This window comes from Monopterus albus, unplaced genomic scaffold, assembly GCF_001952655.1.
Source record: "Monopterus albus unplaced genomic scaffold, M_albus_1.0 scaffold94.1, whole genome shotgun sequence".
Classification (NCBI taxonomy): domain Eukaryota; kingdom Metazoa; phylum Chordata; class Actinopteri; order Synbranchiformes; family Synbranchidae; genus Monopterus; species Monopterus albus.
In genome coordinates, this window is record NW_018127974.1 from 415,658 (window position 1) to 426,392 (window position 10,735).

Below are 10,735 nucleotides of genomic sequence, written 5' to 3' on the forward strand. Positions count from 1 at the left end.
GAAACGCTAGGTGGCTGCATCTGGGGACAAAGGGACATTGATTTAGGTCGACACGATTTTGGTCGTGTCGAAAGGGGGAATTGTTAGGTATTTTTAGTCAGATAGATATTGGTTAGATACTTTATGTATTAGAAATGTTTAGTGGAGATAGGATGTCTAGTTAGACTGTTAAATGCTTAGTCATGCTTATGAGTTTCTACAGGGTACATCTGGTCAAGGATAACTAGAGAGAAGAGTTGATGACTGTCAGCAGACAGGATGTTTAATATTATTATTATGACGTGTATAACTGTAGCCTTAGCCATAATATGTTCTTATGTTTAATATCGTGACATGTCACTAGAGGTCAGTGAGAATGTTTTTAGCTACACACCACTTAATCAACAGACACACGCACATTGATTTACTTAATGTTTTGACTACTGCTATGACCAGCTGCAAAGCTGGCACCAAGGACACGTTGCGGTTGACGTTTCTGTGTAGTATGGGGCTAGCCCCACCGAGGGGATATAATGTATAGGCCTGGTGGGTTCAGGGTCTTTCATCTTACATCTGCCTGCGAGCATGTTGGAGGTGCAAGATACCTGAGCATGTAATGTTAATTTTTACCTGTGATCCTTTGAATAAATCAGCACTGTTTTCAAGTTACTTGGACTGTCTCGTCTCTCAGAGTCCGTATGGTAAAAAGTACTGGGTACAACACTCCCCTTATGTGACTTAAGAACCTCAAACTGGAAACACCTATAATCTGCTTTTACCTCACTGCAATGTGCGGCTGCCCCCAAACAGTCGAACAGTTGAGTCATTAGTCAAGTGACCCGTCAGTTGCCCAAGACTCTTCTAGTTGTGCCTTTGTTTTTATTATATTTTATTTTTTGTCTGTCAGTGTGCATTATAATTGTTTTTATTATATTTAATTTTTTGTCTGTCAGTGTGCATTATAAGGTAGCCCCAACCGATTACTTTGTCTTCTTCTACTCATTTTGGTGTGCCAAGCAGCACTAGGGAGCTAAAACAAAATGCACAGAGAAACATTTCAATGAGGAATTATAAATAACAGGAATTGTTCGCAGCACAAACTGGCACACATCAAAACGCATAGTAACAACATGAACGGTCATTAACTGACGGGAGAAGCTTAAACTTGTTGGTAAACTAGGTTATAACCTTGTCTGAAAAAATGCCTATAAGAGCATTGTTTCAACAGAAATACCATTGTGCTACCTGTCTCCTTATTCCAACTAGGCCATACAGCAGCTCGACAATATCAGCAATTTAAATATTGCACCAGCTGTCTTATTTATTTTTAAAAGCTCAGAAATATGCTCCTGTCACTCTTTAGCATTTACGTAAACACCGATGTAATGTAGTCGAAATCATTACTGAAATTTCATGCCAGTTGATTTTCTGACAGTCCAGGCTATATATTTATTTAAAAAAAAAAAAAAAGAAAGAAAATGAATATTAGAATAGTCACAATGAAGAGCTGACTGACAGTGAACTGACAAAATCTTTAGTCAGGTACAGCCCTACTGCAATGTCAGTATCATGGTCACTGAAGATAGATTATTATTATGTAGGACAAAACTGTCTCTACAAAGTTAAAAAGCCTACGCAGTTTCGGTCTCTATTGTTCTAAAATATTCCAGCCATCTTCTTTTCATTGTGCTTAGCAGTGCAAAACTTAGACTCTAATTAAATGTTTGTGTGCAAGACATAATTAGAAGTGACATGCTAACTGGGCAGTAACAGAGGTGCACCCAAGGGTGGACATTTCATCAGTTTCTCTGAAAACACAACACGTATACAGGCTCAGCTTTAACTGAAGAGGTGCACTGGCCCTAAATCACCAACTCATCTCAGTTTCAGTCTCTGCTGTAATGTTAGAAAGTTACCCACTTTTCCTGAAGTCAGTAACCCCCAATACATATACATATAGCCTACATAGGTCATTCCACAAAATGGTGGAAGTGCTGTCACTTAGTTTATTTTTGCAACCACCAAAATCCTTAAAGTTGACATGATAATCACATTAATTATACTGGCTATGTTGAACTGTGCTTGCAATGATAAAACAACGTTTAGTCATCTAATGTTCACTTTTATTATTAGCAAATAATTTAATATGCCAATTATCTTTTCACTTCGACCATCAGCCTGCAGGGACCTGGAGCCATATAGGCCTACTTTTCATTTACATTTTTAGTTCATGAATTACAGTCTCATTGACATTAATATTACATAGGCTATATTAAATATAAAACAAATAAAAATAGCTAATTGTTAATATCAATGATCAGAGACCCAAAATAGGCTTATGCATTAAGCTCTACAAGTTGTGGATTTTTCAAGGTTATAAGTTAAAGGACCAGAAAATATTACGCATTTAGGCTGTGGATTAGTGGTTGTAATTAACCTTCATGATATAGTTCCTGAATAACATATGCTTTCTGTTAAGAACAGTGGTTAGAAAATATATATTTTAGGCAACATTCAGTCGGTCCGCTACCACCTGTCAAGTTTGTTCTATTACAGCAGCCTTGTTTCCATTTTTACATATTATGTGCTTGAACTCCACATAAATAAGCTCAGTGGGTCTGAAGTCCAGTCAAGGTTTTTATTTGCCATTTATGCATAAACAGACAGTCTAGGCATATAGGAATTCTTGTGCAGCTCTCCTTTGGAGTTAAAGGCCAGAAAGAACATTTAGTTTTAAAATAAAAAGTTACATAAAGGCAACAAAGCATTAAAAACCACAATACACAAAAATAGGGTAATAGAATTTTCCCCAATGAACTTTAAACATCGCACTAAGTAATTCACATGGTGGAGTTGGATATGTCATTACGCTTGGTGAGGTAGTGAGGGGTTATAACATACTAAAACACAGTTTATATTCAGGCCTGTTTCCACTGCTTGGTAGAGAATGTCCTGCTATTATTCAGGTCCCCCAAGAGAACACTGTTGATGAGATGGTCTTACAAAAATACCTTGTGGAACATTTCTGTATTATTATTGCACATGTCCAGTAAGGGGTTATTGGACATATATTCTCACATTTCTCACATTTTTGTATTTGCCATCCTCTTAGTTATCCCCTCTGCAGTCTTTATGACCCTTTGAAGAGCCTTCCTCTCTGCCTGTGTGGTGTTACCATAACAGACTGTGATGCCAGTAGTGAGGATGCTCTCTACCAGTCCTCTATAAGTCTGAGTGAGAGGGCGACGGTTCAACCCAGCTTTCTGAACTGCCTGATGAAGTATAGCCGCTGCTGGGCTTTCTTCACAGCACGAGTCTTCGATAGGTGTGCTCAAAAACCCGACAAGCACGGTGCTGTTCGAGCTGGCTGGGCTAGGAGTCCATTCATTTTAAAGACACTACTTAACACATGCGGTGTGCTGGTATGGCAAAACGGAGCGCAGCTTCTATGTCTGCATCAGTGAATCTGTGATCGACCTTGTGGTTCCCTGAAAAAAGCCTTTACAGAGCATTCATCTTAATCACTTAGATCTGGTTTGACCTAGCTGCATTCCCTCAACCTGGCTTTGCCTTTGTGAAAGGCATTAAGACAGGATGCATTTAGTAGACTAGGTTAAGCCTCGCTTTGTCTTGTTATCTTGGATTTCTTAAAACTACTTTGTGCAGTTCCCTCCTGGAGGTGTGTTTTGAGTCACTGTCCTGTTGAAAAACAGGAGACAACCTTACTAAGTGCAAACCAGACCTGATGGCATGTTGCTGTTGCAGGATGTGGTGGCAGCCATGCTGGTTAAGTGTTCCTTGATTTCAGAATAAATGTGTCTGGTGCCAAACCACCATCACACCTCCTCCTCCATGCTGTACCATGGAAACCACACCTGCAGACACCATCTGTTCAGCTTCTCTGTATCTCACAAAGACACTGCGCTTGCAACTGAAAATCTCTAATTTGACCAATCGGACCAATGTACAGATTTCCACTGGTCTAATGTCTATTCCCTGTGTTTCTTTGGCCAAGCATGTCTCTTCTTCTTGTTGGTACCCCTAGTAATGGTTTCTTTGCAGCAATTCAACCATGAAGACCTGATTCACACATTCTCCTCTGAATAGTTGGTGTTGAGATGTGTCTGCTTCTTGAACTCTATGTAGGCTCTAATCTGAGGTGCAGTTAATCGGTGATATCGAGACTCTGATCAACTTGTGCTCTGCAGCAGAGGAAACGCTTGTCTTCCTTTTCTGGTCTCATGAGAGCTGGTTTCATCACAATGGCTAATGGTTTTTGAAGCTGCACTTTCCCGATCAGCTGACCTTCATGTCTTAAAGTAATGATGGGAGTCTGACAAGTCCCACCTGTTAATTGAAAAGCATTCCAGGTGATAACCTCATGAAGTTAGTTAAGGTAGTGCCAATAGTGTGCAAAGTTGTGGTAAACAGTCTACTTTGAGGAACCTACAATATGAAATGTATTTTGCTTTCATTGACACTTATCCTTATTAAATAATTCCATGTGTTATGTCATAGTTTTGATGACTGCAAAGTTGATCTATAACGTAGAATATAGCCGAACAAAAGAAAAACTGTTTTACGGTTACTGCAGACCTGTACGTTACGGCACATATACATTATTACACGGCAATTATAATTATAATTAATTATAATAATTGTCATACCCGCCTTTTTAAAACTATCCTATAAAATAATCAAGGGCCCAGTGGAACAACTGCGATTATGCCGAATTAAAGGTCTCGAAATGATTCAGACAACGTTTTTTAATTATGTTCCGAGGAAGGATATAACATTAAGCATGAGCAAAAACTGTATAAACCAGGACGTTTTTATAAACTTTAAGGTTGACACGGTCTCGATGACAAACTGTCCAAATACAAGCAGCAGGACTCGGTTAGCGATTTAAAGTTACCTAGTCACACCCTAATAGCAAATGTAGCTGGAGTTAGTCACAGTGACGGCCATTAGCCTACAGCGTCGTTCGTCTGTTTCCGGATACACAGTGGATGCGCCCCCGGCTACAAAAGCCTCTCCTCCCAGCTCTTTCCCAGGCCTCACCTCCTCCTGCTCCGCGAGATGACAGCGGTTATTGGGATGCCACTCATTGCAGCGGTGGAGGCTCTTCACCAAGCAGCCTCTGTCAGCTGTCAGTCCATTTTTTACACCGTGACACACTTCCCAGCTGGATGGCTTGGTCGTGGGGCTTTCAGTCATTTCTGACCAACAACTGTGGAGACGCGACGGTAACTAGCATGTAGGAACACGGAGGTTGGTCGCGGTGCAAAGCGATGACAGTATCAGAGACGGGAGCGTTTGTAACCACACTACCAACACTCGATCACACAGACATACAGCACACCGAGGAACCGAGGAAGACTCCACATACCAAATACCGGAAATCAACGCCCATAAATCATACGGGGCGGGGCCACGTGCTCACGTTTCCTAAAGGGCGGGGCTTACTGTACGAACTTGTGTGAAGAGATCTACAGTAGATCAATATCTAATGGCATGTATAGTGCATTTTAAAAACAACAATGAGAGCATCTGACTTACAAATACAATAGGCAACATTAAGTCGTTTAAAATTACAGCATGAGACAACCACAAGATGTAAAGGGTATGCTATTGCCAGTATTTCAAAATAAAGTTCACATTTTTATACTGTCTCAAAATAGAACTCAGTGGGCACCTTGAAAAAGCTCCTTTATTTCCTCTTCATCATGAGTGAAGGCCTTTCCCTAAGCAACACACTCCGCAGGAGTGTTTCCTTCCAAAGTAAGACATAGATGTAGGCTACAGTCAAAATACAGATAGTATTTGGAGCGATGTCACATCTGAAATGACAATATATCACTATATAAACAGCACGCTAGTCTCTATCTAGGCTACAGACAAAAGGTAACTGTATTACTGTATTACTTCATATAGACTATGGATGGTATACATACACAGCAACATTAGTCAACCTGAATGTCATATTAATCCCCACAGGTAGAACATTGCCTAGATAACAGCAGTGGAACAGCAACAATCTAAAAATAATGAAGCATATAGTACTTTGACAATGTGTCGTACAATTAAATATGGGACCTGCAGCATGAAAATAACACAGCAAATAAATGAACAATGTTACAATATATGGATGAGAAATGTAACCTCCACTCCCTTGTCCTTTGTCTCTGTTAGACATGAACTTGAAACAGTTCAGCGAGTCTGACTGTGACAGTTTCAGCTCTGTGATGATAAGAGATGATATTGGTCATCTTGTTGGAGCTGGAGGGAAAGTGCTCACGCTGAGCTTGAATGGCATCACCTATATATAGATATAGATATAGATATAGATATAGATATAGATAAACCAGACTGGCTCCTCCAATTTAATTAAGTAAAGATCTCCTTTGTAAAATATTATGTGATAATTAAGAAAATGAAAACATACAATGCTCACATGCAAGAAAAACTAAGACAACCTGCTGCAAAAGTCATTTAAAGCAAAACAATCAAGTTCAGTCATTTTGATAAAGGTTATTTGTATCACAAATACAAGTAAAACAGTTTTTAATACTATTTACTACAATTTTCTTTTCTTCCAGGCCAAATAGACCATCCGCTCAGCAGTCAAAGCTCTTTGCCAAATGAAGAGGAAGGACACTATGGTACAATAAGTTATTAAGTGTCCCAACTTACACAGTTTTATCCATTATTATCATTTAACACTTCTTCTTCCAACAGGAATGTGTAAACGTCATTCGGACACACAATGGAGGATGGTAAACTAGCCTGCTTGTATGTGGGACAAATGTTTTCAACTCTGCATATGATTTTATGGTAAGCAATTTTGTTCAAGTTTCCAGAGATACTGTTGCTAAGGGTATATTTTTCAAGAAGTGACACACAGCAAATAGAGAAGCTAAAACTATTTGTGATGTTGTACAAAATAGTGAAAAATAAAGCTCTTTAAGGGGAAATATTAAGGTTCAGGAGCGTTACAGTTTTTCTTCGTCACTTTTGTACATTTCTTAGATCATTTCTTGTTCAATATCCACATCATCCAGTCACTTGTGCACATCATTTAAACAATTTCTCATTGTTTTTAACATATTGCTAATGCTTTGGCACATTCATGCAGCTGATTTTGTAAAATTGTCTGTTTTCTACATTATCAGTTCCTTATGTCATGTTGATCAAAATGTTTTATACTGATTCTTTGTTGTCTGACCTCCCACAACCTTTAGGCATGAGTTCATTATAAATGCAATTACATGCTAAAACAGGTGAACTAGTTGTCTTTAGTATTTGTCAAGCATATTTCTATAAAGCTCTATTAGACTTTTTTTCAACTTTGTCTGAACTGTTGAATTGCTATCAGGTGAATCTTGACTTTCACTAATGAAGGGGAATCTGCGAAGCTCAGCGAGATTAACCAATGATCAACCAGTTTTCTACTGTAAAATAGCTCAGAGGTGCCTCTCATAAACCTTCGACTGGAAAGAATATATAAAAAGAGCACAACACAGTTACAGTTTCTGACAATGGAAGAACGAGGAAATGAACATCAACTGCTGTATAGAACAAGAAGAGCCTGTGTGGTGGAAGGGTATGGGAGCAAACAGAGGAAAGGGGAGAAAAGGCCAAACACATACAGTAAGCATGTTCCCACTGAAATATGATCCACACTTTAGGACAATATTGTCAGTCATGGCCTTACAAAGGCTGGTTGAAGGCAGCCGAATGATGGGAGAATGACTGTTCTGTCTAGGGGTGTTTCCTGTGTTTACATGTCTAATGTTGTGTCTTTTCCTTTGTGCAATGCAATGATATAACATATTTCTTTTCTGTATTGCAATGACATTACTGTAAAAACAGTAAAAGCATAAATGTGAATACTGTCTAATCTTTTGAAATCAGTCTCCCACATACAGTAATATGTAACTATGTACTGTTGAAATGGACGAATACCATACAGAAAATGTGTAGCCCTATGTATTTTCACTCATTGTCATCAAAACCTGATTCACAGTTTTCATATGAAAATACTTACATTACAAATACTCACATTACACTGTTGTATTGACAACATGACTAAACATTCTGACTTCCTTGTTCATAAATGACAAAAGGACTTGTCATTCTGACAGCACTGGCATGTTCACTGACATTAGTATTTACTTCTGAGATATAAACTAAGGAGTGACGTTCCTCTGCAGCTAATCCACTGTGTGGTGCTGTTTGTACAAATTGTTTCAAGAAATGCTCTTATGTTTTGTAAATATCAAGGATGTTTCAAAAAATGTACCAAAGCGAATGATAAAAATTGTAAAGTATAGTTTAAGATTTGAAATAAATTGAATAAATTTCTTGCTGAGATTTAAAGAAGATGATTCATACCATTCTCACACCTGTCTGGTAAATGTGTACATGTAGCTAGACCCAACAGTTGGTTAGCTTAGCTTAGCTTAGCTTAGCTTAGCTTAGCTTGGCTGAGGCTTAGCCTGGCTAGCTGCCTGTTTTTGGCTTTGTCAGCACAAATGTCTCTGCACTGTTTGTTTTGATGCTAGAACATGTGGCAGCTCAACAGAGACTAAAACAAAGTTTACTGATTTGACCAAGCAAGAGAGTCATTGGTGGGGTTAGGGGGTTCCCGGGCCATGCCACTCCAAAATGAGTTATTGTACCCACACCCACAAGCCAAGCCACTGGTGCCAAATGTACCATTTTATTAATTAATTTACATCATGCAATGACTGCCTTCTTGCCTGGGACACATACTGTGGCTGGGACCAGATCAGAGACCAGTGTATATCTGTTGCAGGCACATCATCTGAAACTATGTAAGACATATGATACTTAACTTACTGAAGCACTGGTCTTTAAATGACTAATTTTTTGTTGTGAGCTTAAGTTCGAAAGAGATATGATTCATCTTGCATGATTCAGAGTTTGACTGATACAAGCATCAAGATGTGCCCAACCTCTGATAGTAAGTTAAACATTACCATATGCTCATACAGTACAACCTAGTAGAGGCTGACTAGAATAGGTCACACATATTACCCATAATTCTATCTTCTTGCAGATTGTACAATAAAATCTTGTTTATATTGAGTAGGACATCTTAAACAAATTATATGGAGGTAATATAGGAGATTTACATTAAAAATTTTAAAACATTCACTAAGATTTAATGTGTGTTTGCTCCACCTGTTCTTCAGTGAAACAGAAACCTGTCATTGTCCACCTCACCATCAGGATAATGCAGAAATGTCCCCCATTACCTTGTCCAAATTCAGGACACTAAACTTTATAGATCAATATCCAATCTCCCCTTTATTTCTAAAATCCTTGAAAAAGCTGTTGCAAAGCAGTTATGAGGCCACCTGCACAAGCATGATTTGTTTAAGGATTTTTCAGTTTGGGTTTGGTTTGGTTGGGCTCCCAACATCATAGTACAGCAACTGCACTGGTGAAAGTCACCAACGATCTCCTCCTAGCCTCAGACAAAGGACTCATCTTTAATAATAATTATTGTCCTCTTAGATCTCACTGCTGGTTTTGACACCATTTGTCATAGTATCTTATTAAATGATAATGGTCTTATACTTGTATAGCACTTTTCTATGCTTTACAGCACACTCAAAGTGCTTTCACATTACTTGGCCATTCACTCAGCACTCACACATTCACACACCGGTGTTATCACTGGGAGCAACTGGGGGTTCCATGTCTTGTTCAAGGACACTTTGACATGTTGACTGGACAAGCTGGGAATAAATCCTAATCCTAATCCTCCGGTTAGGAAACGACCCACTCCTAAGCCACAGCCGCCCCGTTGGCATGTATTAGCTCTAGAATTGCTACAGTTATCCAAGTAACATGAGAGCAATCAAAGAAACCATAACTGATTTAATGAGCCATTCGCAATTTCACTGTACCGGCAGAGACTACAACATGTTATTGGGATTAAAGGAACTGCACTAAATTGGTTCAAATCTCATTTATCAGATAGATTCCAGGTGTTCATGTTATTGATGAATCTTGCACCAGACTAAATTTAGTCACGGCATTCCACAGGGCTGTGTGTTAGGTCCAGTTCTCTTCACTTTATAAAATGCTCCCTTTAGCCAATATTATCAAGGAAACACAGCATAAATTTCTACTGCTCTGCAAATGATAATCAGTTATATCTATGAACCCAGATGAATCAGATCAGCTGGTCAATCTTCAAGCATGGCTTAAAGATACAAAGGCCTGGATGACCTGCTAATTCCTTACTTCTAATCTATGACAAAACCAAAGTTATTGTACTTGGGCCTGAAAACCTTAGAAATCTGTTGTCTAACCATATATAGTTACTCTCAATGGCATAGCTTTGGCCTCCAGTACTACTGTGAGGAACCTTGGAGTCATTTTTGACCAGGATATGTCCTTTAAATTACACATAAACCAAGTCTCTAGAACTTCCTTCTTTCACCTGCGCAATATTGCAAAAATCAGGAGCATCCTGTCTCAAAGTGATGCTGAAAAACTGGTCCATGCAATCTTAAAGACCTTGTAGAGTCTTATCATCCCAACAGAGCACTTTGCTCTCAGAGTGGAGGTTTACTTGTGGTTCCTAGAGTCCACAGAAGTAGGATGGGCCTTTAGCTACCAAGCTCCTCTACTGTGGAACCAGCTCCCAGTCTCAGTTCAGGAGGCAGACACCCTCTCTACCTTTAAGATTAGACTTAAGACTTCCTTTCTGAGAAAGCCT

The 10,735-nt window shown here is 39.0% G+C and overlaps 1 protein-coding gene across 1 annotated transcript in view; it reads right to left on the reverse strand.

The window, feature by feature from the left end:
• Positions 1 to 5,382, reverse strand: part of LOC109965025 (serine palmitoyltransferase 2-like) — a 24,332-nt gene extending 18,950 nt beyond the window's left edge. Inside the window, exon 1 of the mRNA XM_020608733.1 lies at positions 5,041 to 5,382. Coding sequence (XP_020464389.1) covers positions 5,041 to 5,196 — 156 coding nt within the window. The 5' untranslated portion in view covers positions 5,197 to 5,382. The remainder of the gene's footprint in view (positions 1 to 5,040) is intronic.
• Positions 5,383 to 10,735: the final 5,353 nt, after the last annotated feature.